This window comes from Bos indicus x Bos taurus, chromosome 19 (assembly GCF_003369695.1).
Source record: "Bos indicus x Bos taurus breed Angus x Brahman F1 hybrid chromosome 19, Bos_hybrid_MaternalHap_v2.0, whole genome shotgun sequence".
Classification (NCBI taxonomy): domain Eukaryota; kingdom Metazoa; phylum Chordata; class Mammalia; order Artiodactyla; family Bovidae; genus Bos; species Bos indicus x Bos taurus.
The window spans coordinates 49,856,241-49,882,373 of record NC_040094.1 but is presented as its reverse complement, the minus strand read 5'-3'; the positions used below and the strand labels follow the sequence as shown (position 1 = coordinate 49,882,373).

Below are 26,133 nucleotides of genomic sequence, written 5' to 3'. Positions count from 1 at the left end.
TTCTGTGTGAAAAAGTTGTTTTTCTCAGTCTTGATTCTTTAACTAGTTAAGGGCCATCTAAAGGGAAAGCTAGAAATGTGATTTTTAAAATTTTGTTTTTACTTAGAGACATACACTTATATGTTTATTTGTTTAGATAGTAGAATCAAAAGAACCAGATAAAATGGATTATAAAAGTTAATATTATTGCAAGTAGAGGGGAAAGTATTCTTCCATTAGACGCATTTACAAAAGCTTAGGTTTTATTGAAATACTAATATGAATAGTGCTAAACTGCAAGAAATATATAGTTAAATAGATTGATACTCTCACTTGCCAAGGTTTTTCTTGAATACTTAATACTGCTAAATATTAGTCTTCTCTTATTTGAAGTTGCTAGATCACAGAATCATAGAATTGAGGAACTGGCTAGATGATTTCTGTCTGGCCTTGAATATTGGCAGATTAATATCTTGACTTAAAAAATTAGCATAGTTATCAAGGTACAAAGTTTCTGCAATTATCAACACTTACCAGTATTTCATTTTAGTATTTTCAGCTGTCTCTGGGAAATCTGCGCTATCCCAGTATGTCTAACTCCTGAATTGTTGTTTTGCTCTCTAACATTTTGTTTAGTTCTACCTTCTTCCCCTGAATTTTAAAATTCTACTCATCCTACTGTGTGAAAGTTAGAACAGCTTCTCTGTGCCTTTAACCTTTCCTTCTCTGGATACCACTAGTAGACAGATGCGACAGTATTTTTATAGCAATGCTCAAAAATCTAAAACAGCTCCCCGTTTTCTATTTAAGTCATTTCAAGCCTTTATTTTCTGACTTTTAAGCCTTTCTTACTAATCAGTCTAATCTCTCCAACGGTATTTACTTTTTACACTTCAGCACAAAGGCTTTTATTAGATTGCTCAAAGCCCTTCAAGTATTGTTATACCCCGCTTGTTACTCCTTTTGTTTGTTCTTTAAACCCCAGAGGAATCCCATGCCCTCAAAATGGGCTGTAGGGTGGGGAGCCTTTCTCTACTGTTCAGACTCAGGTTGTTCTGCTTTTCCGAGCTCTTGTACTCACTGTTGAACCAGGGAGCAAATGAGAGGTATGATACAGTGTAAAGAGCATAAAGTTACGAACCAGACTGTGTACCTGGGTGTAAGAGTCTACACTTCAGACCCTGGCTCTCCACCTCCTACTGTGTGACCTTAGGCTAGTTAATTAACCCCTTTGTGCCTCAGTTTCCTCATCAGTAAAATAGAGATAGTAGTAGTATTCACTCCATAGAATGATTTTGAAGATTAAGAGGTTTAATATACATAAAGCATTTAGAATAGTGCCTGACATGGTATTATAAGTGTTTTCTTTATAATCAGTACGGTCAAAAACTTGCTTATTCTTGGGGTTTTTTGTTTTGTTTATAATGTATAGTGTTTTAATATTCTCAGATAGGAAGCTCTTTTAAGGCAGGGTGTTAAATTTTTTGTTTCAGTTTCTCATAACTCATGGTAGTTATTCAGTAAAAAACTTTATGGCTAATTTGATTTCTTGGTAGCCTGTGTTCCCGTGTCAAAACTTCAGTAAGCTCTTTCTGTAACTGAGCTACTAAGGGAGACCTTGGGAAAGCTCTGAGAGAGCCAGGTATGCTTTAAGCATTCACCCCTCAGGGGTTAAAGGGCTGGTAAAGATGAATGAAGACTACATTGTAAGATAATCTCTAGACTGGTAGTTTAAGTGAGATTGTTCGAGACAGGAGCAAGAAAAAAAAAAGTGTAGGTTTGATACTTAATGTAGAATTAGTTTTAATCTTAGTTTTAAAATGGACCACTTTTCATTTGTAGCTTAATGTTATAAAGAATGGAATAAGTCTTTTGTAGCAAATGTTAGTCTTTATATAATTAATCTTCTTGTCAAAATATTCTTTAAACCCTCCCTTTTTTCCCCCCACCCCCCACAGGGCTTCCTGATCCATTTGCTAAGGTGGTGGTTGATGGATCTGGGCAATGCCATTCTACAGATACTGTGAAGAATACACTCGATCCAAAATGGAATCAGCATTATGACCTGTAGGTTTAAATGGTTTATTTGAAATAAAAACATAGACTCAATATTATTTGATATAGTCTTTGAAAAGAATCACTGAATATGATCTGAGTTTGATCATGGTGTAATTTGATTGTCACAGAGGGATGCGAAACCTTGTGTGAAGATGCGGGGTCCTTAATAAGCCTATGAAGAACGAGACGTGTGCACAGTAAAGTGCAGCCCCCCCTTCAGTCACATAGAGCATTAATTCACTTTAGGTCAGTTTGTTCAGCTGCCAAGTCATGTCCGAATCTTTGCAACCCCATGGACTGCACCATGCCAGGCTTCCCTGTCCCTTTGCATCTCCTGAAATTTGCCCAAGTTCATGTCCATTACATTGGCAATGCCATCCAATCATCTCATCTTCTGTCATCCTCTTCTCCTTCTGCCTTCAATCTTTCCCAGCATCAGGGTCTTTTCCAGTGAGTTGGCTGTTTGCATCAGGTGCCCAAAGTATTGGAGCTTCAGCTTCAGCATCAGTTCTTCTGAGTATTTAGGGTTGATTTCCTTTAAGATTGACTGGTTTGATCTGGTTAGGTCAGTTATAAATATAAAATCAGAAATCATCATTGGAGTACACACACAGGCATTCTCTTTGTTTCTTATATGGATGATTTCTTCTAAAATCTATTTTAATCATAGTAGCATATGTACCATTTTTAAAAAGGCAGATGATACTGTAGGGCTTTTAATGGGAAAATTCTTATTCCTGATTCTAATTCTCAAGGTAACTGTTTTCAATAACTTTGGCCATTGTAGAATTTTCTACATTTAGGTATCGTGCTTATTTATAGCATTTAATGTAAATATATGTTTATTTAGTATTAGGTATTATTTAAAATTTTTTTACCATATAAGATCATTTAGCTCTTACAGCTGATCTCTCTCATCCCATTCCTACAGCATCCATATGCCCCTTTCCTTCTCCCAGCCCTCCTATATATAGTTATTTGAACCTTCTTGTTTAAATCATATTGTTCTTTGTTTATGCTATTATCATGTAAAATATTCATGACTGAGTCATGTGGTGTGCAATGATTGTATTTTCTTTCTGGACACCTTTTTATTTTTATGAAATTAATAGCTGTCTAACTTTACCATTTGTTTAGTTTTCCATCTGTCTCATTGAGCACTTCACAGACTCTCTCTCCTACAGTGTATTTGAAATACAGTGCTCAGTATTTACTGTGATTTTAATCTGGATACTTAGACTCTTCAGTCACAGGAAACTTTTCTGTTTATTTAATGATCTATAGATAATTCCCTCTCCTCCATTGTATTTCTTTTTCCTCTTCTGGAACTCCTGTTATTTGGATGGTACCCCTCCTGAATTGATTATCATTTAGTTGTCCTGTCTTTTTTCTCCCATATTAAAAAAAAGTGATAATAAAAATGTTTACTTCTAGTAATTAAAGTCCACATCAAAATATTTGGGCCGTTTTTTCAAGCATTCCTATTTAATATAATTTCTGCTCTCCAGTTTTTAATTTCCAATATCATTTTGCTTTCTCATTGTTTCTTTTTCATAACTTACTCTTACTTCCTGGAAGCAGTATCTTCTTTAATGAGAGAAGTTTTATAATTGTAGTTTTTTTCTTTTGTGTAACCTCTCTCTGCTCAGGTTTCCTTTTTTTCTTTTCTGTTAGTTTGATTTGGGTTCCTGTCTTTTTATATTCAAGGAGAGGCACTTAAATATTGATTGGAAACTATCTGCCCATGGATAGTGCTGGCCTGCTTGGTAGGGTAGTCAGGAGTAACTGACATTTTCTGCACAGAATTCTTCCTTCTCCTTCCTGGGGGCTATATTCTTGATCTGAAAGGGTTCTTGAATCTGAAAGACTTGAGGATGCTAGGAGGTCTCTCCATTCACTAGATTAATCCCTTCTCTGAATACCCTGTTTTTATTACAGAATTTCACCTCCTCCCTCAGCTGTGCCTACTGTCTCTGAGTGCTGCTATGGTTGAGGATGAACTGGGTTGGGGAAGGGATTCAGGAAGTCTTCCATCCCTTTTATTTATTTACTTTTTTAAATTGACTTGTTGATTTAACTTTCCATTCCTTTTAAACACTTTTCGCTACTCCTTCTGTTTCAACCTCGTCATCACCATTGGAGTATATTAGGCTTACCATTTGGGAATATTTCAGGGATTGGTGACAATAATCTTGTTTCAGGGAGTCTCAGAGGGAGACAGTCATTCAAGGATACAGGCTGACAGAAACTTTCCTGTTTTTTGTATATGTTCCCAGGGTCTCTCTGGGCTTTGATATCCAGCCTTCCAACAGGATGCTTAAGCCAGTGGATGGGTAGGCTTTAAGGCCTCAAGGAACCGGTATTTTAGCATACTTGTGTATCAGGCTTGCCAGCTGGGACACTGACTTTAGTGTGATTTTTTTTTTTTTTTAAATATTTGGTCTGGGGTGATTTATCTTGTTAATACTTGATTCTGATTCTAGAATTTTTAAATGTCATGGAGGTATATAGTTAACGAATAAGCTCTGTTTAGGTTTATTTGAAAATTGATACACGTGTACTGAATGATATTTTAGTCTAGATTTTTTCATTTGCAAGCCGTAGAAATGAAATTCACATTGGCTTCATTTTTGAAAAGTGTTGCCTTACATAATGAAACATATACACATTGATATGTACAAAATAGATACTCAACAGGGACCTATTGTAATAACCTACATGGGAAAAGAATGAGTATATGTATAACTGATTCACTTTGATGTGCATCTGAAACCAACACAACAGTGTAAATATACTCCAGTATAAAGTAAAAAATGTAAAAGTATTAGCTTACGTAATTAAAAGGAGGGTAGGCATGCTTTAACACAGCTGGATCCAAGGCCTCAAGTGTGCCTTTCATGTTACTCATTTAAAAGATTTAGTCCTTACTTAAGTGGTATAGGTTTTTTTTTTTTTTTTTTTTTTTTAATTTTTCTGATATTACTGCTTTACTGAATTACACTTTAAGGTCAAGGTTGCTGGACCAAAAATTTGACCTCTTAGAGTCATTGAAATTTAGGGTTCTACTGATATAATTATTTTATTGTATTTTCGCATGGGATGACACCATGTTAACAATTGGCTGTGGTAGAGCTTCTCCACACTTCCAGGTGTATGCACAGACAAGTGTAGTAACGCTTTTCCCTGCTCTGCTTGTCTGCAGGCAGTGAAGTGAAATCTGCAAGAGTCCTGCTCGCTCAAGGCCTGCATACAGGAAAGAAGCAGGGGAAAAGCGTTACAATCAGCTTTTGTTCTACAGCATTTTAAAACATAACAGGTATGTCAGATTTTTGGTCTGTCAGCCTTGACAATGCCCCTTGAAAATGAACTGAGTATTCGCTGAGGTAATAGGTCATGTCATTGAAATATATTTAAAATGTGACTGTGATAAAAGGTCTTCTAAGATTTTTGTTTTTGGGAAGAAATAATCATAAACTTCCATAGAGTTCTGTGACACTAGCTCCTAAAATAGTTTCTTTTATTAACAAAAATTGTTACTCAATCTGAAAGTGGCAAATGTGTTAAAGAATATATTAAAAATTCTTTTTAGACTTTACTTTTGAGCTTTTTTTTAAAAAAATTCAGTCCTGTGGATAGATTGAATTCAAACATATTTCGGGCTATCTAACCATATTCTAAACATTTGTGACTTTGGACTACAACAAAAAGGAAAGAAAACTTAGAAAACTTTTATATTAACTACTCATAGTTACCAAGTTACTCATGCAGTCATTTTGGTTTTTTTTAGGTATATTGGAAAGTCTGATTCAGTTACGATCAGTGTATGGAATCACAAGAAGATCCATAAAAAACAAGGTGCTGGATTTCTTGGTTGTGTTCGTCTTCTTTCCAATGCCATCAACCGCCTCAAAGACACTGGTTGTAAGTAGATGACGAGTGCTCTTAAAAATTTAAATATACAAATTTAAATATATATACGTATATCTATATTTTGATGGGGGAGGCAGAGGTCCAAAACCTGACTTCCCCTGTATATCTGAAACATTGATAAAAATTCCTGGTCTAAATTTATTTTGTTGACTTTTTCAAAAGAAATGAAACATGTTAAGAATTCAGTTATGAGTGCCGTAATCAAAGTAAAACCAACATGCAGTGGTTGACATTGTTCCTTACTGTAACTGGTCAGGCCAGTGTCATGTCTGTTATTATAGATGAGACACGAGAGAAGAAGTGAGTTGCTTCTAAACGATTAGTACCAGAACTGACTCAAACCCTTTTGTTAGTTTATAGTTGCCCTCTTATTAATATTTATGTTGTGTGTGGGGGCAGGGGTTATTTGAAATGGTTAGATAAAAATATGACAACAACTAGCATTTTTGGACTCTTATGTGCCAGGTACTGTGCTGAGAGTTTTACATAACTATCTGATTTAATCCTTAATATATGGTATAATTATAGTACTATAATTATACCTGAAAAAAATCAAGCTTTAGGGATAAATTACTTAAGAACCAAACTATTAAGCGGCAAGCTAAGATTTAGACTAAAGTGTTTCGAAATTTTTGGAGAAAAATAACTGCTTGTTGGCATCATGTATTACGTTTTTTGAAATCTAAGTTTGTCAAAACTTCCATTGAGACATTATATTAATATTATGTGTGCAGTTAAAATTTTGAACATTTGTTTCATCATTAAACCTTAAAAGTTCTTGAAATGATTGGTCCAATTTCCAATGGATTGTAGAAATTTACTGTTACTCTATAGATGTTAGAATCTCTGATACCAACTTACTTTTTTTCCTTTTGTTGTTGATTTGAAATAGATCAGAGGTTGGATCTATGCAAACTTGGGCCAAATGACAATGATACAGTTAGAGGACAGATAGTAGGTAAGTGTGGCACTGAAAATTATATGAATTTTGGTTTCATTTAAGCTGACCTAAACTCTAAGTCCGACACGACTAAGCAACTTAACTTAGCACAGCAAACTCTGAATACATTTTAAATCAAAGTACTATAACTGTAGCTTTTGTAGGTTCATTGTACTGGCATGAATTAAATAAGTCATGTAAAATTATTTGAATACTGGATCCAGAGTCCAGGCCAACTTAATTTTTTTAAAAAGGAACAAAATATAAATAATGTAAAAAATATGCTCCTAATGTGAAGAACTATTGATCCTTTAGGAAGGAATTTTTTAAAAATATACAAATACAGTAAAACTTTGAGATAAATCAAGATCTTCTCAAACTAGTTTTTGAGTAAGAAAAGCCAGTTTAATACTTTATGGTTTTAAAATAATTTTTACTAACTGAAAAAAATAGGATGAGAAATAGCAGTATAGCACTGATAGGAGAAAGGGAAAATTGTTCTGTTACTCATAGGCACTTATTGGACTAGTGAGGTTATCTTGAATTGACCCTGTTATATAAAATTTCCTGAGACTTATCTTAAGAATTGATAGATTGAGATTGATCAAGATACCTAGAAGAGTATAGGACACTGAGATGGGCTCCTTTGAAACTTCTTTAAAAAGAAATATGCAATTGAAATCTTACCATTTGATTATAGAGCAGAGTTTAGAATAAAATGATTGCATTGTATGTGGGACTTCCCTGGCGGTCCAGTGGTTAAGATTCCGTGGTTCCAACGCAGGGGCATGGGTTCAGTCCCTGGTTGGGAAACTTAAGATCCCACATGCTGTATGGCATGGCCAAAATATATTTAAAAAAAAAAAAAAAATGGCATTATATTGCGTTATATGAACCTGTTAGAGAGGTTTTAGTTACAGAAAGTACTTGAAAGACTTAAATTTAGAAGGCAATGAATTAGGTTCATGGTTAGGGAGTTGCCAGAGCCCACTCCAGTACTCTTGCCTGGAAAATCCCATGGACGGAGGAGCCTGGTAGGCTGCAGCCCACGGGATCTCGAAGAGTCGGACACACTGAGCGACTTGACTTTCACTTTTCCCTTTCATGCATTGAAGAAGGAAATGGCAACCCACTCCAGTGTTCTTGCCTGGAGAATCCCAGGGACGGCGGAGCCTGGTGGGCTGCTGTCTCTGGGGTTGCACAGAGTCGGACACGACTGAAGCGACTTAGCAGCAGTAGCAGCAGAGTAGCATCATAACAAAAGCCCTATTGTGGGTATCAGGGAAGTATCTAAACTACAGTATTATTCATAATTCCTGTCCTTCTTAGATTGAAAAGGAAGTTAAAAACTCAAAAATGTGAAATACATGAATATACCTTTCATTGTATTATATTTCAAGTGCACTCGTGGACTTTACTCTTGCCTGGAGTCTCCCATGGACGGAGGAGCCTGGTGGGCTGCAGTCCATGGGGTCTCTAAGAGTCGGAGACGACTGAGTGATTTCACTTTCATGCATTGGAGAAGGAAGTGGCAACCCACTCCAGTGTTCTTGCCTGGAGAATTCCAGGGACAGGGGATCCTGGTAGGCTGCCATCTATGGAGTCTCACAGAGTCGGACACCACTGAAGTGACTTAGCAGCAGCAGCAGCATGGACTTGTGTTGCCCCATTATGATAGGAAGAAAAGGAGTTCATGGACTCGCCATGAACATGATAAAAGCAGACGCTTTACCGTTTGAGCCACCAGGGAAGTCATGATAAAAGGTAGAAAACGTTAAAGGGGAAAATCTCATGGACAAAGAAATTGCAGAATTTAGTAGAAACTAGAGTTCATTCTTAACTATTAAAATAAGCTAATAAGCCAGCTATCTTTTAAAAAGCAGTATTGTAAATTGCAGTAATTCTTTCTAGTTCTGTGACTCTTGGTGATGTTTCTGTTGTTTAATAGTGAGCCTTCAGTCCAGAGACCGAATAGGCACAGGAGGACAAGTGGTGGACTGCAGTCGTTTGTTTGATAATGACTTACCAGATGGGTAAGCTAAATTCATTGGTGATAGCCTTAAAATAATGAGCAGTAAGTTGGTGTTTACACGTTAGAAATTTGCTGATCAGTTCTAGAGTCCTGGTTTTCCTTGCACTTAGAAAATTAGTGAGGAATCTTATTACAACAGATTCATAAAGTAAGATATGAATTAATTATGAACAAATTAGATATGTTACATTTGTTTTACTTAAGAGTTTTGACTGGGAAAAAAATCAAATTGCTTGACAGATATAAATCTCTTGTAAATATTATGTATTCAAAACAAAAGCTTTTTTGTTTGATTAAATTATTTAAAACATGGCATATACATACTGAATGAGACATTGCTCTATTTAAAGGGATGGTATACAGAATTTGTGTAATAGTAATTACAATAACATAGTAACATTTATTGAGCCTACAAGTGTTAGCACTTTATATCATTTATCATTACATGATATGCATAATATTGAATTCTCATAGCATGTGATTCTGGAGTTAGACCATTAGGGTTTCAATCCTTACCCTTCTGTTTACCAGCTTTATAAGTTTAATCCGTTTATTTGGCTTTTGTGAACTTTGGTTTATATTGCAGATAATGATGGTAGTGCACTTGCCTTAAATACTTGTGAGGATGAAATGGAATCATTCATGTAGCGCGCTTAGCACAATGTCTAACATACAGCAAGTGCTTAATAAATAATTAGCTGTTACTACTACCATTACTACTGTACCACCCTCATGCATTTTACAGGCTTAAGGAACTGAGACTCAGAGAAGATATGTATTTTGCCAAAGGCCACATAAAAATGGCACAACTGGAACTCAGATTTAAGTCTTGATTCGAAGTTTATGCTTTTATCATTGTTCTCTATTTTTGTTTGATACTAGTTCTGAAATCTTACCATTTTATTTTTAATTTTCAAAGTATTTTTAATTAACTTCAGTGAGGTATAGTTTACATGTATAACAAGTTATATCCATTTAAAATGTATAATTGATTTAAATTTTGATTTAAGTTATTTTCACATGAAATTTCAAATCCAGGCTATGATGTTTACTCATTTTGTGTGAACTGTTAAAAATTGCTATAATTTAAGTCTGTTTATAGGTCATTTTAGACTCTTGATGTACCTGTTAATTTTTATGGATGTGAGGTAAATTATGGTACTTTTGAGGGAGAAGTTTAGGATGAAATAACTAATCAATATTGAGAGGTTACAAAAGTGTAAGGCTAATTATTCTAAATTTGCTCCACATCATTGTACTGTAATTGTAATCACGGAGGGGAGAAACTTGCAAGTGCCTTTTTATTTTCTATTTTTTTGCCAGCGGCTTGTGGCATATTAACATTACTGTAGTCACTTACCTAATTTTTTTGTTATATTAATAAGATTGAAGAAGTAAAATTTTTGCTTTTTAAAAATTTAGTTTGATAAATAGCAAATGTTGGTGAAGTTATGGAGAGAAAGGAACCCTTGTATGGCATAGATGGGAGTGTAAATTGGTACAGCCATTATAGAAAATGGTATGGAGGTTCCTCAGAGAGTTAAAAACGGAATTACCATATGATCCAGCTATTCCATTTCTGGGTATCTGTCCTAAGAAAATGAAAATACTAATTCAAACAGGTATATGCATCCCTTTGTTTGTTGCAGCATTATTTATTATAGATGAGATACGGAAGCAGCCTGTGTGTGTCCATTAACAGAGACATGGATAAAGAAGATGCAGTGTATACACACACACACACAAAATAGAATATTGCTCAGCCATAAGAAAGGAATGAGATCTTGTCACTTCTAACAACACAGGTGGATCTAGAGAGTATTATGCTAAGTGAAATAAGTCAGAGAAAGACAAATACCATCTGATTTCACTTGTATGGGGAAACTGAAAAACAGAGCAAACAAACAAATGAAACAGACTCAGATACAAAGAACAAACTCTGTATTGCTTTGCCAGGGCAGGGAGAGGGAGGGGAATGGATGAAATAGGTGAAGAGGATTGGGAGGTACAAACTTCCAGTCATAAGTAAGTCATGGGGATGTGATGTACAGCATAAGGAATATGGTCCATGTTGTAGTAACTTTGGTCACAGAAGGTTACTAGACTTATCCTGGTGATCATTGTGTAGTGTATGGAGATGTTAAATCACTATGTTGAATGCCTGAAACTAATATAATGTTGTATGTCAGCTATACTTAAAATTTTTTTTTAATTCATAAATAACTTTTGATAGAAAATATGTAAGAGAAAATAAAAATATGAAGATTAAAAAATTAGTTTGGGTAGCCTAAATGTTTTGGAAAGATTTTTATATACATTTCTAGTTACATTTAATTTTTTAAAATTATGTGTAATTTTTATTTTTAGTATGGACTTTTTTCCCCTCCCACTAAATTCTGGAGAATTAGTATAATTATTAATAATTGAGCATTGTTTACATCATTGAAAAATTCTCAGTTTGGCTGATGGAAGATAGTCACTCCTCAGAATAAATATTTTAAAAGCTTCAGAATTCCAGAAGACATATTGTACAGTTGTAAAATAAGTTGAAACAATTTTTATATTCTGTGCATTGTTTTTTTCAATTTGTCATTGCTGATTCATAACAACAAATGTCTTGTGGCTTGCACCAAAACCACTCCATGTCTGGCTTCCTATTACTGCTTTATCTCTCAATATTTTTATTTAAGCTGGGAAGAAAGGCGAACTGCCTCTGGAAGAATCCAGTACCTAAACCACATAACAAGAACTACGCAGTGGGAACGCCCAACACGGTGAGAACATAAGAATCTTTTTCCAGAGTCTGTGCTATTCACCCTCCTGAAGTCACCCTCTGCTTGTATGTCAGCTTTATCAGATTTCTTTCCTTTGTGTAAAATGCTCTAGATCAGTAGATCTTATAGCAGATGCCTTTATTATTTTTAATAAAGATTGCTTAGCAGGTTATCCTGTTTTTGTAGCTCCATGGCCTGTGATGGTATTTAGTAAATATTTATTAAATGAGCTAAATGAATACATTAAATAAGTCTTACTCCTGCGACTCTTAAATTTTTTGAGTCCATTATTGAAGGGCTGTAACAAAATATGTGTACAGGGATCACCATTTATTCAGTCTTGTCAAGGGGTGATTATAGTGTGTCCAGTAAGGTCTGTGACCAAGAGAAGAACCAGATGGTCTGAGACCATCTGGAGAGGCACTTGACTTAGAGTCGGGGGTAAGGGAATGGTAGAACTTGGAAAGGAAAACTCTGAAGGAGGAGAATCTCTGAACTAAAAATCCTGAAGCATGTGAAGATTTAGCCAAGTAAGGGGGAACATGATGAAAAGTGTTCAGGACAGTGGTAACAGCTATCATTGAATTTACTAAATTGTTGTATGCTTGGCTCTGTGCTATAACAATGAATAATGCCAAAAGGCCTTCCTGGAGCTTAATGTGTAAAGACAGGGGGATGCAAGGTAATTTTTGAAAGCTTCAAGGAAAGCTCTCTAAGTAACTGAAAGTGAATAGGATAAGTGGCTGGATTTCCTTTTTTTACTTTTCAAAATAAGAAAAAAGTTTATTTGCCACCTGTACTTACTCAGTGCTTGCTTTGCCCCTCCTACTGTTTTTTTTCCCTCCCTGAACAGGAATGACCCCAGACATAGAACATCGAATGCTTCTCATTAGCTATCAGTTCAGTTCAGTCGCTCAGTCGTGTCCGACTCTTTGCGACCCCATGAATCACAGCACGCCAGGCCTCCCTGTCCATCACCAGCTCTCGGAGTTCACCCAAACTCACATCCATCAAGTTGGTGATGCCATCCAGCCATCTCATCCTCTGTCGTCCCCTTCTCCTCCTGCCCCCCAATCCCTCCCAGCATCAGGGTCTTTTCCAATGAGTCAACTGTTCACATGAGGTGGCCAAAGTATTGGAGTTTCAGCTTCAGCATCAGTCCTTCCAATGAACACCTAGGACTGGTGTCCTTTAGGATGGACTGGTGGATCTCCTTGCAGTCCAGGGGACTCTCAAGAGTCTTCTCCAACACCACAGTTCAAAAGCATCAATTCTTCGGTGCTCAGCTTTCTTCACAGTTCAACTCTCACATCCATACATGACCACTGGAAAACTTTTATTTTATTGGGATTAAATTGCTTAACTCATTGAGTCACTCAGTCTTCTCTATTACACTGTGATTCTTGGATGAAAGCCTAGCTTATGTTGCCATTTAAAAAAATGCTTATTTGAGAGTTTATTTCTAGTATTAACCAGCCAAGGATTATATTGAAGTCAGAAGAATCTATTTTTATCATATCTCAGTGTAAATAAATGTGTGCTTGTGTCAGTGTTTTAGTGAAGTCCCTTTCTTCCTCATTTAACTGATAAAATTGACTTTAATTTTCACATGTATAAAGTTGATTGTAAATGTTAGTTTAAAAATTAACTCTTGATTATCCTCTTAATTTGGTTGACCTAGAAGAGACTGGAAGCTCTTTGAAGTGACAGACTATCTTCTTTCCTTTATTCATTCAGTATTTATTGAACTACTTCTCTTAAATGTATGCTGAGTACTGTTCCAGGTACAGGAATATATACGGTGGGTAACTAGGCAGACTCTGTTCTCTCAATAAATATTCTAGTAGGAGAAGATGGGCAGAAACAGGGTTGCAGATGAGGAAAATACCAGAATTAACTGCTCTGCTGAGGAAGAAAGGTGATGTACTATCAGATGCCTGGGTGAGTAGATCTGACGGTCAGGAAGGACTTCTTAGAGGCAGCATTTAAGCTTAAACTGTGATTTGAATGACAAAAAAGAGTCTGGCCTAGAGAAAATAGGAGAAAAAATCATCCTAAATAGGAGGAAGGGCTGCTCTCTGGCACTGAAGGTAAAACAACCATGCAAGCTTGAGGAGGAGGAAGAGGGTTGGTGGGGCAGAGGCAGCATGGGAGAAGGATGGAAGTGCAAGTCTGAGGTGGCCTGTAGCTGAGCCAAGCAGGGCTTTGGGCGCTCATACACACATCTGCAAATGTATGTAGATTTCATATAAAGTGTAATTAAGATCAATAAGGGCTTCCCTTATAGCTCAGATGGTAAAGAATCTGCCTACAGTGCAGGAGACCTGGGTTCGATTCCTGGGTCGGGAATATCCCCTGGAGGAGGAAATGGCAACCCACTCCAGTTTTCTTGCCTGGAGAATCCCAAGGACAGAGAAGCCTAGTGGGCTACAGTACATGGAGTCGCAACGAGTCGGACACGGCTAAGTGACTAAACCACCACCACCAAAGTGATTTTAATCTGTAATTGATAATCTGCTTATCACCTGGGTTTCTTTGGTGCTTTGAGACTTCTGGTTTGCTTTTATTTAGAGTTTCTTGAAGTTGTCATGTTTGTATTAATCATTCTGTTTTCTTGGAAGTGATTGTTACTGCAGTACACACATTGTCTATAATCTCTACTTGTGATATCTGAGTTGAGTAAGTTTTTATTTCCTTGTTACTTTTTGATAGACCGGCATCTGAATATTCTAGTCCCGGCAGACCTCTTAGCTGCTTTGTTGATGAGAACACTCCAATTAGTGGAACAAATGGTGCAACGTGTGGACAGTCTTCAGATCCCAGACTGGCAGAGAGAAGAGTCAGGTCACAACGACATAGAAATTACATGAGCAGGACACATTTACATACTCCTCCAGACCTACCGGAAGGCTATGGTATGACAACTACCAGAGGAAAAATAAAGTGTGTTTTACTGACTTAAGCTTGCTTAGAAAGCCAGAAAATCAGCCTTTAAAGTAGTTATTAATCTGGGTTTAGGAATTCTGCATGAAAATAAAAGTAAATGTAAAACCCCCCAACTCTGATAAGTCTCTGAAGTGATAGAAAACTAACAAGAGTCTGACTTTGGGTTAGTCATTTAACCTCAGCCTTTTTGCTCCTTTACAGTGAAATGAGGTGAACAATACCTCTCCTTTTCACAAAGGTTTTGTGAGGAGTATATGAAACAGCGTGAGACTGCTTTGTACACAGGCACTGTAAAAAGTGGGATGCTGGTGTTCTTGATAATGGCAGTCTGAAGTCAGAACTGTAATGTAATTTTCTAAACATACATATTTAGAAATAACTTAAATAGCATGTTTGTGATGGTATTTATGTATTATATTTGTACTGTCTATAGTTTGGGGTTATCTGAGTGATTGGGTTATTGTAAATGATTTAGTCACTTCTGTGTTTGTGTAAAAATATAATCTTAGGTAATTTCCTAAATTTTAGAATTCCATGTGGGAGATAATATGAGTCTTCTTATAGCTGAGGACATGTGAACTCTTGTAGTATGAACTCAACTGGAGTCTCTTGTTAAAAACTTAACCAAGTTACTTACGCCCTTGCTCTTCTCACAACCTCTAGATAAACTACTGTGGGCTGGTCATGACACCTAGTGACCAACATGGGAATTGCCTGATCTAACTTATTTTTACTCTAGAATATTTTTAAAACTTAAATGCATCATTCTGACTTTATAAAGTATTTTAACTCTGTAATTAAAAAAAATTTTTTCCCCATTAATTATGCTAGGCCATACAGGTTAACTTAAAGCACAGTGATTAGCGCATGGAGCTTGGAAAACAGGCAGACCTGGGTTCAAATCCTGTCTTTGCTACATGTTATTAATAGTTGTTTGACTCTGGGTACATTATTTAACCTCTCTGAGCCTCCAGTTTTATCTTACATAAAAAGGGGGAAGTATTAGTACCAACCATATAGATTTGTTGTAAGAAATAAATGAAATTTCATGAGAAGTTAAAATTAGTAAAATTTAGCAGTCATTATTAATGTTCAGACATTACAATCTAGTATTGCCTGCCATTACTCTTTGAGATTATATGGCAAGCAGCTTGGAGTGTGGGTAGTCATACTTTTATATTTGTGTGATTTCAGTTAAAAAATTTTTTTGTACAACTGAAACATAGGAGTAAAAAGTGAGTTCCGAGGCTGAAATTATTGCAGCTGTCATGCAGAACCAGTTTTAAACATTTTTGCATTTATAATTTTAAAAGTTTAAAGTTTAAATTGGTTTTCATTACAAGTTTGTGAACAAATGTATACTAATAAGTATTAGCAATAATTTTATTGTTTCATATGTTGGAATTTTTCATTAGATATTTTTTTTTAAGTAGTTCTGTTGCTGAAAAGCATAAATAAGACCGAAAACCACCATTGAAGAAACCCCATTAGAGAAGCCCTTGCACAGATGCCTTCTCTTTTCTGGCTTCCTCAGTCTCTTCCCAAAGGCTTTGACTTAATCTTACCTATGGCTTTTTTCTCTCCAGTAGGCACACTTGCCTTTAGTCTTTCTCTTTCTGACTTGATTATTTTTCCATCGTTGCCTATTTTTGACTATAGGGTATCTCTCTCATATTTCATTGTTTTTGCTTTAGTCGGAGTCCAAGTGTAGACTTGAGACTACACTTCTCTCAGGGAAAGAAAAAAATACAAGTTTTTATATAAAATTATTTAAAAAGCATTCCCAGCCTGTTAACTCTTTGAAAGTTTCTACACATCCCCTGAGAATCTCCCCAGAGTTGGCTGGCCTCTTCCTTTGAGCCCTTCTGTTCCCCTTAGTCTCTACATTTAAGACAAACAAAAGATAATTTCGTGTTTGTTTCATGTAATTATTGGTACTATGACAGTCTTGTTTTCTGTTTTCCATTGCAACATGTTTAATATTTGAGCCATATTTTAGATAGCTGGCCTGTGACCCTCAGCACCATTTATAAGATTGTTTCCAGGAGGAAATGTGTTCTGAGTTCAGAACAAGTAAGGCAATTCCTTTGTAATAAAATAGATTGGTAATTTGGAAATTTTACTTATTCATGTCCTAGTGTTCATAGCTGTTTTTGATTTGGACATTCTGAATGTTTTTATCATTAGTGTTTCTTAATTTTACAGAACAGAGGACAACACAACAAGGTCAGGTGTATTTCTTACATACGCAGACTGGCGTGAGCACATGGCATGATCCAAGAGTGCCTAGGTAAGAACATGTTCTGAATACCCTTCATACCATTGAATATCCATTTCACTGAGGATTTATTTGATTATTTAATCTTTAACTCCTTAAAATAGTAAAAGTTTGGCTCTTTCAGATCATCTTTTCAGTTTGACATTTAGTTGGAAGTTCTAACTTCTCTGCAAGCCTATCCACAAGCCTATCCCCGTGCCCTACCCACCGCCCCCCAACCAGTCCCTGGTTCCTCTCCCCTTCCCCCTTAAAAAAATCAAGGCAGAAACATGAGTCTTTTAAGAGTTTGAAAGATGACTTGGGGAAAACATGGAAACGTTAACAAAAACATTTTTCTTAAGGGTAGTAAATTGATATTTTTATTTCTGGTTAGGCTTTTTTTTTTAAGGTTTATTTATTTTAGCTTTATGTAAATATAATCAATCTTCAGGTTTTAAAGTAGAAGAGAAATAACCCAATTAAAAGAAATTAAATTTATTTTAAATGCCAAAACTTGTATATTTGAACTGCAGGCATTGTTGAATGCCAACCCCAAAATGTCAGCTATCTTTTAACTTCAAGAAGATGACATGACACAAAATCAATTCAGTAGTTGAACATAATTTCTAGTACATTTTAGTATCAAATAATGGATTTTAAGCCACTAGCTATTTGAATTATTTTCTAATGAACAGACGGAGGGTGCCAAGCAGTCCAGTTGAAGCTGCAAAAAAAAAGGCTGAGTTCTAAATGAGTTTCTAAATCAACTTTGTAAGCTGCACATATACCTTTATAAGATGAGGATATTTTATATATTAAATACAACATTCCTCTCTTTAAAAAATCCTATGGAGAGTCAGATCTTTTCCTGCATAAAGTTTGTACTCAGAGCTCTGTCAAGAGTCATGTTTTTAAATTAAAAACAGATTTGACTAGCTGATTTTGGATGGCTTTGATACTCTATTTATTTATAAATAAAGCTATTATAATGAAAATGTTTTACCTTTTTTTTTTTTTTTGGCCTTACTTGGTGGCTTGTGGGATCTTAATTTCTCTACCAGGGATTGAACCTGTGCTCCAACAGTGAAAACTGCCTAATCGGCCAGGGAATTCCCAAAATGTTTTACTTGTGATAGAGCTTAATTAGAATCTTTTGAGAGTGGCAGCCAAGGAAATGTGTTATCATTAATGATTGTGTCAGGGTGGCCATTTCTGTGTGTTCATGATATAAGCTATTGATTAAAAAAAAAATAGTGGAGAGGAAATTTTTGTTTTATTAATAAGCTCACTGAAAAAAATCCAAGTGCCTAATTTTTAGAAATAAGAGTTTTGTTACATAAGTTATTAAAAGAAGTGCTTTGGGTTTTGTTTATCAAGTTGAAGGTCAATATTGAACTTTTCTATAAAATTAAAGTCATTGTAAGGAAACGTTTAGAAGAAAAATGATTCTTAAAAAAAACTAAATAATTTATAGTAGTGTGAAAGTTGATTTTGAGTTGCCTGTTGAAAGAGTAGTATGTTAAGCCGGCATCAGAAGTTGGAATTGAGAGAGATTCTGGCACCACAGTTGGCAATATGTTCTTATTCCTGAGAAAACAGTGGCAGTTTTTCATTAATTAGTAAGGGGTTTCTATAAGGATTTAAGAATATTTCATATTGAGTATTGAATAATAACTTTAAGAAATAATGCTCTGGATTATGTGTTTTCTTTAGTCCCTATACTCCAAAGTGTTATCTTAAATTATGTATCTTTTGTTTGGGGAGTTCCTTTAATAAATACGTCTTTTGTATGGAGGATCTTTTATCGAAGCAGACTGTAAATATTTAGATTCTATTAAAATATTATTACTAGTCAAAGACGTTTATAAAATAGTGTAACTCAGACACTTTTTAAGACTAGCTTTATTTAAAGATACCCAGTAAACTTAGATTTACTGAGAAGTCGCATTTCAGAATGTTCTGTATTTCCCTTTAAAATAGTGATTAATGATGCTTTGTTGTTCACTCCGTGGCACACTGACCATGTAGTCTTGATACGATACCATCTTCCTTTAATCACGTCTCAGCGCCACGTAGTGTTTACAGTTTGCTGCTGCTTATCAATTCTTTAGAGTTCTTCCATGTATGACTGTAAATCTATAAAATTCTGAATAAAATGATATAAGGTCAAATGTTGCATTATAGCAAAAGAATTATTCATTCTTTGATTGCAGTAATTACCTTTCATTTCTAAAAGTTCCATTAAAAAAAAACTATTCATTCTTAATCTCTAAGTGATAGTTTGTTTCTATAATTGTTCCCTTTTATTATTATTTTCTTACACTGCATATCATAGCTATTCTTTCTGATCTCTGATAGTACTTGGGGATCTAATTCCTTGGTTTTGTTTCTACTGACTCTCAGTCACCATGAATTCTTTTCTGAATGAAGTGTTTGGTGATCTTTGATTGTGAGTTTGATTTTAATTGGTTGGAGTTCTGTGAACCTAAAGTGAGAATTGAGGAATTTTTCCTGGAATCACTTCATCTTGCCTTTGAGTTCTCAGTGGGGAAGTTCCAGATTTCCTTTTCTAACCTTGCTGCTGGTCTGAGGCTGAGTTTACCAGTTAATCACTGCTCTCTGGCAGCCCCCCACTCTACCTGTCTGCCTCTCAGGTACCAGCTCCAGCTCAATTCACTTAAAAAAAAAAATTGAGGAGGATTCTTGGAACTCTTCCCCTTGGCTCTTTTGAAGATTAGCAGTGTCTCAGAATAGTTTCTTCTTTCCAATATTTAGTTGTTCTGAAGCAGAAAAATCTCTGGGGCTTCTGTAAGCACAGGTCAGAAATCATTGTTCCAACAAATCTATGGGTGCCCATCATTGTATTTTCACTGTGGCCAAGAAGAGGTTATTTCAGGAAAACTTTTTTCTAGTTTAACTTTTAAAACATAATTTTGATGAGATTTGTCATTATAATTTTTGGCTATAGTTCAAATTTATATTAGATATGCTACTTTTATTTCATTCTTTCAGTTCAGTTCAGTCGCTCAGTCGTGTCCGACTTTGTGACCCCCATGAATTGCAGCACGCCAGGCCTCCCTGTCCATCACCAACTCCCAGAGTTCACTCAAACTCAGTCCATCGAGTTGGTGATGCCATCCATCTCATCCTCTGTCGTCCCCTTTTCCTCCTGCCCCCAGTCCCTCCCAGCATCAGTCTTTTCCAATGAGTCAACTGTTCACATGAGGTGGCCAAAGTATTGGAGTTTCAGCTTTAGCATCATTTCTTCCAAAGAAATCCCAGGGCTGATCTCCTTCAGAATGGACTGGTTGGATCTCCTTGCAGTCCAAGGGACTCTCAAGAGTCTTCTCCAACACCACAGTTCAAAAGCATCAATTCTTCGGTGCTCGGCTTTCTTCACAGTCCAACTCTCACATCCATACATGACCACTGGAGAAACCATAGCCTTGACTAGACGGACCTTTGTTGGCAAAGTAATGTCTGCTTTTGAATATGCTATCTAGGTTGGTCATAACTTTCCTTCTAAGGAGTAAGTGTCTTTTAATTTCATGGCTGTAGTCACCATCTGCAGTGATTTTGGAGCCCCCAAAAATAAAGTCTGATACTGTTTCTACTGTTTCCCCATCTATTTCCCATGAAGTGATGGGACCAGATGCCATGATCTTAGTTTTCTGAATGTTGAGCTTCAAGCCAACTTTTTCACTCTCCACTTTCACTTTCATCAAGAGGCTTTTTAGTTCCTCTTCACATGCAGGAGACATGGTTCAGTCCCTGGGTCAGGAAGATCCCCTGGAGGAGGAAATGGCAACCCACTCCAGTATTCTTGCCTGGAGAATTCCATGGACAGAGGAGCCCGATGGGCTACAGTCAATGGGATCAGAGTCAGACAAAACTGAGTGAGCGTTCATGTGGTATAACAACAGGGGTCTTTGCTCCATTAAAAATCTTTCGCTTCTTTTTACATAGCAGTAAATCTTAGAACATTCTTCCTAAGGTGTCTTAAACTGATTCTCCATTCACTAGCTTTATAGCTTTTAGAATTCAAAAAGGAGCAGTTATCCTTTAAAACGTATGCTGTAGTTATTTTCAGGATCATAATTTTAATAACATGTCCAGTTTTGCTTTATTGAAGAGCTTAAAATTAATCATGGAATGAACATTTACACAGATTTTATGGCGTGGTAAAGAAATAATTGAAGGGAAATTTTAGAAAACATTTAATTCCTTATATCACTGACATTTGGAAAACAATGTTTTTTCAGACAAATATTGAAGTACAGTTTATGTTGGCAAATGTTGTGATTGCTTTTAGATTAATTTAAAACCTGAATTACATTAAAACCCAGGAATGAACTCACTAAAAATGTAGGCTGTGTGATAAGTTTCTGAGCCATTTATGGATTGGGTTTTGAATAAGCAAGTTTGTTAAACCATTGGGAATTAAAGATTCCAGCTCAACGTCTCAAGTTTCTGAAACAATACATTTTCTCAGACTTCATGGAATTGTTCTGTGTCATTTACACTTGCTTGGCTCAGCAGGCCCAGCAGTGAGGTATTTTTTATTTTATATTTGTTTTTGCAGGGATCTTAGCAACATCAATTGTGAAGAGCTTGGTCCGTTGCCTCCTGGATGGGAGATCCGGAATACAGCAACAGGCAGAGTTTATTTCGTTGACCATAACAACAGAACAACACAGTTTACAGATCCTCGGCTCTCTGCTAACTTGCATTTAGTTTTAAAGTAAGTTTTTAAAATAATACATGTTAAGATATGAGTCTCAACAAAAGAAGACTGATGGATGCTTTTTGTAATAAATGTGATAGAATGGCTTCTTTCTTCAGTTATAAATTATTTCTGTTGAACATAATTTTATGGGTATACCAAATGTTACTCTCATGTTTGCATATTTTAATCCCAACTGTGCTTAAGTAGGAACCTGCCCTGAAATGTTAGGAGAAGGGTGTGTGTCAGAGGTTTGTCCCAGTACACCTGCAGAGACAGGCTGCTTTGTGGGGTAGGTGGAGTCCCTCTCCCCTTCACCCTGCAAGTGCCCTAGAACTAGCTCTAGGAAAGTTGAATCCATCCCAGAGGACTTTCTGCTGTCAGTTTTGTCCTTCAGCTTGAATCCTTTTTTCCCATTTGCAGGACCGAAACAGTCTCTCTCACAAATCTTTGTGAATGGGCTTGATATATCCTTTTTTTTTTTTAATTAAAATATAGTTGATTTATAATACTGTGTCAGTTTCAGGTGTATATCAGAGTGACCCAGTTATATGTATATATTTTTTCCAGATCATTTTCCATTATAGGTTATATAAGATATTGAATGTAGTTCCTTGTGTTCTGCAGTAAATCCTTGTTGCTTATCTGTTTTATGTATAGCAGTTTATATCTGTTAATCCCATACTGCTCATTTACCCCTCCCCACCCTCCCTTTCTCCTTTGGTAACCATAAATTTGTGTCCTATGTCTGTCAGTCTGGTTTTGTTTTGTGTATAGATTCATGTATATTATTTTTTAGATTGCACGTATAAGTGGTATCATATATAGTATTTGTCTTTCTCTCTGGCTTACTGCACTTAGTATGATATTCTCACGGTCCATCCATGTTGCTGCAAGTGGCGATATTTCATTCTTTTTTATGACTGAGTAATATTTCATTGTGCGTGAGTGAGAGTGTGTATGCTTGGGTTGCTTCCATGCCTTGGCTCTTGTAAATAGTGCTGCTATATACATTGGAGTGCATGTATCTTTTTGAATTTTCATGTTTTCCAGATACATGCCCAGGAGTGGGATTGCTAGATCATATGGTAGCTCCATTTTTAGTTTTTTTAGGACCCTCCATACTGTTTTTCATAGTAGCTACACCAGTTTACATTCCCACCAACAGTGTAGGAGGGTTTCCCTTTTCTTCCCACACTCTCCAGCATTTATTATTTGTAGACTTTTTTGATGAACTGTTTTAAAATTGGCTTTGTTGAAATTTAATTGACACACAGTAAGTTGTACATATTTTCTATGTACGGTTTGTTTTGACATATTATATACTGTGAGACTCTCACCTTAATTGCCTGGATCCTTAATGGAGATGGTGAACGTACCCACTGCCCCGCGAGTTCCTCCTGCCCCTCTCTAGCCTCTTGGTGGTCCCTCCTCCCACCCCTTCCCTCGTCTCCTGAGGCTGCCATAACAAAACACTACACGCTGGGTGGTTTAGAGCAATCTAAGTTCATTCTCTGATAGTTCTGGAGACGAGTTCAGAGCCAGGCTGGCCCAGGGTTGGTCCTTCTGGAATCTCTCAAGGAGGATCAGTTCCATGCTCTTCCCCTAGCTGCTGTTGGTTCCTGGAAACCTTGCTGTCCTTGACTTGTGGGAACATTATTCCAGTCTGTTCCTTGTCTTCACCTGGCCTTCTGCGATTTGGTCTACCCACAAAACATCTGCCACCAAGTGTGGGAGTTTTTTCCTCAAACATTTCAATTCTCCCCATCTACGGACTTGAATTCAGTCTAATGCCACCCAGTTAGCATCAGGCCTCACAGGTGAAGGGCTCAGTTTCAACTGGCCATAAGTCGAGGCGTTCTCATGACTCTCAGGTTCAGCAGTTTGCTAGAACGGCTCACAGAACTCAGGGAAGTTATTTCCTTACGTTACCAGTTTTTTTATAAAGGGTGTAACTCGGGAACAGCCAAATGGAAGAGAGGCATAGGGCAGGGGAGGGGCTGGGGGCTACATGGACCTTCCGTGTACTCTCCTGCAGGGTGCTTCATCCTCTGGGCACCTGCAGTGTGTTCTTCAACCCAGCTTTCTGAACACCAGCATTCAGGGGTTTTTATGGAGACGTTATCACATAGGAGTGATTGATCATTAACTCAGTCTCCAGTTCCTCTCCCCGCTCCCCAGAGGCTGGGGGGTGGCACTGAAAGTTCTAGGCTTCTCAGCAAGCCTTGGTCTTTTCTGCAACCAGGCCCTATCCTGCAACTATGTAATAGTCACCTCACTGAAACAAAAAAATGCTCCAAAACCCAGGAACTTCTGAGGGACTTAGGAGCTTCCCTGTCCTGTGCCAGGGACAAAGACCAAATATTGGAACAGAGTACACTTGCCACCTCTGTCACTCAGGAAATTTCAAGCATTTTAGGAGTTGTGTTGTCAATAACTGGGGACAAAGATCAAAGTATATTTCTTACTATGTTACAGCTTCTCCCCTATATTCTGGATCCAAATTTACCTCTCCTTATAAGAATACCAGTCTACTGGGTTTAGGGCCACCCTCATCTAGTGTGACCTCATTTAAGTTGAATACATCTGCAAAGACCCTGTGTCCAAATAAGGTCACAGTCAGGGGTGCTAAGGCTTATGCCTTCAACTTATTTACTTAGACACAGTTCAGTCCACACCTCATTTTCAGCCAACCACCGATTTGCTTTCTGTCACTATACACTGCAGTTTTTAGAGTTCTGGATAAGTGGATTCATACAGTATGTACTCTCTTTTGTTTGATTTCTTTTACTCAGCCTAATTATTTGAGATTCATCTCTGTTGTTGCCTGTGTCGTTCATTTGTTTTCATTCCATTGTGTGGATAGACCTCAATTTATGAATCTGTTTACCTCCTGATGAATATTTGGATTCAGTTTGGGGCTGTGACTAAACTGTTAGGAACATTTATGTTTAAGTCTTTCTGTGGACACTGTTACTTCTCTTTGATAAATAAACACCTAGGCTGCATCATATGACAGATTTGTGTTTAACTTTTGAAGAGACTGCCAGATTATTTTTTGAAGTGATTGTGCCATTTGACATTCCCAGTAGCAGTGTGTGAGAGTTGTAGTTGCTCTTGCTAACACTTGGTATGGTTAATCTTAATTTTAGACATTCTAATAGATGTGTAGTGGTATCTCATTAAGTTTTTTTAAATTTTTATTGAAGGATAATTGCTTTACAGAATTCTCATTAAGTTTTAATTTGCTTTTCTTTAGTAACTAATGATGTTGAACATCTTTTCATGGGCTTATTTCCATTTGTATATCTTTTTTGGTGAAGTTTTAAAAAAAAAAACTGAGTTTTTTGAGTTTTGAGAATTCTTTAGATGCTTGAAATACACGTTGTATGTCAGCTATAAGTTTTAGAAAGATTTTCTCCTAGACCATGACTTGTCTCTTCATTTTTTTAACAGTGTCTTTTGAAGAGTGTAAAGGTTTTTTGAAATTTAAGTGATGTTCATTTTATCCATTTGTTTTTCTATGGATTGTGCTTTGGCACCTAAGACTTTTGGCTTTAGGTTTTACATTGAAGTCTCTGATCCACTTGGAATTAAAATTTTATGTATTTAACTTCGTATACCCAAGTTCTTTTTTTGGGATAGGATTAATACCATTGTTTAAAGAGTATTTTTAATACATTCTGTTTTGATTTACATATGCATGTGTATACAAAAAACACCTTTATTACAATGCTTATGAGAATAAATGGTGATTTGTCATTTTCATCAAAGCTGCATTTTTTTGGATCGTTACATGTTCTAGGTATAAATTTGGGCTTTTACCTGTTGAATCATTATATGTAAAGTAAGTTTGAGTGATTTGTTAGAGAACTGAAAGTTATTTTTATTTTCTCATAGCTACCATTGTCCTTTACTTTTAGGTTAGAAGATTGTACTCTTGTCTGTTGTGTGTGAAATTAGATTCCAACTGAATCATTTAGCATTTGCGTAGACATTAATAGTGAATTACCTGATGTTTTATTTCCTGACAGTTTACTGAAATTAACTCATTCATTATATCATAAGATTCTTTAAAAAAATTCTTAGATGCAGCTTACAGTATTTTTGTCAGGAGAATAAATATATCTGTAGGCAATGTGCCTTCTGAAAATTATGTTTCTGCTGCACTTGGGAGTTTATTTCTGTGTATTTGTGGTAAACTATATATGCAGTTAGAAGTCACTGTAGTGTAAGAGACAATGTGAATGTACTTAATGCCAGTGACTATAATGCTTAAAAATGGTTAAAATGGTAAAGTTTATGTGTTTTTTACCGCAGTAAAAATAAAAGTAAGGACCTCCTTAGTGGTCCAGTGGTTAAGACTTCATGCTTCTACTGCAGGGGACACAGATTTGATCCCTGGTCAAGGAATTAAGGTCCTGCATGCCACTCCCCCCCCCCCCCCCCCCCCCCCCCCGCGCAAAAAAAAAAAAAGGAAGAAAAGAAAAATAG

The 26,133-nt window shown here is 36.3% G+C and overlaps 1 protein-coding gene across 1 annotated transcript in view; it reads left to right on the top strand.

Annotated features, from left to right (window-relative positions):
- Nucleotides 1–26,133, top strand: part of SMURF2 (SMAD specific E3 ubiquitin protein ligase 2) — a 113,905-nt gene that overhangs the window by 69,426 nt on the left and 18,346 nt on the right. Inside the window, exons 3-10 of the mRNA XM_027517700.1 lie at nucleotides 1,938–2,046; nucleotides 5,825–5,958; nucleotides 6,860–6,925; nucleotides 8,856–8,940; nucleotides 11,630–11,713; nucleotides 14,426–14,628; nucleotides 16,865–16,949; nucleotides 21,499–21,657. Coding sequence (XP_027373501.1) covers nucleotides 1,938–2,046; nucleotides 5,825–5,958; nucleotides 6,860–6,925; nucleotides 8,856–8,940; nucleotides 11,630–11,713; nucleotides 14,426–14,628; nucleotides 16,865–16,949; nucleotides 21,499–21,657 — 925 coding nt within the window. The remainder of the gene's footprint in view (nucleotides 1–1,937; nucleotides 2,047–5,824; nucleotides 5,959–6,859; nucleotides 6,926–8,855; nucleotides 8,941–11,629; nucleotides 11,714–14,425; nucleotides 14,629–16,864; nucleotides 16,950–21,498; nucleotides 21,658–26,133) is intronic.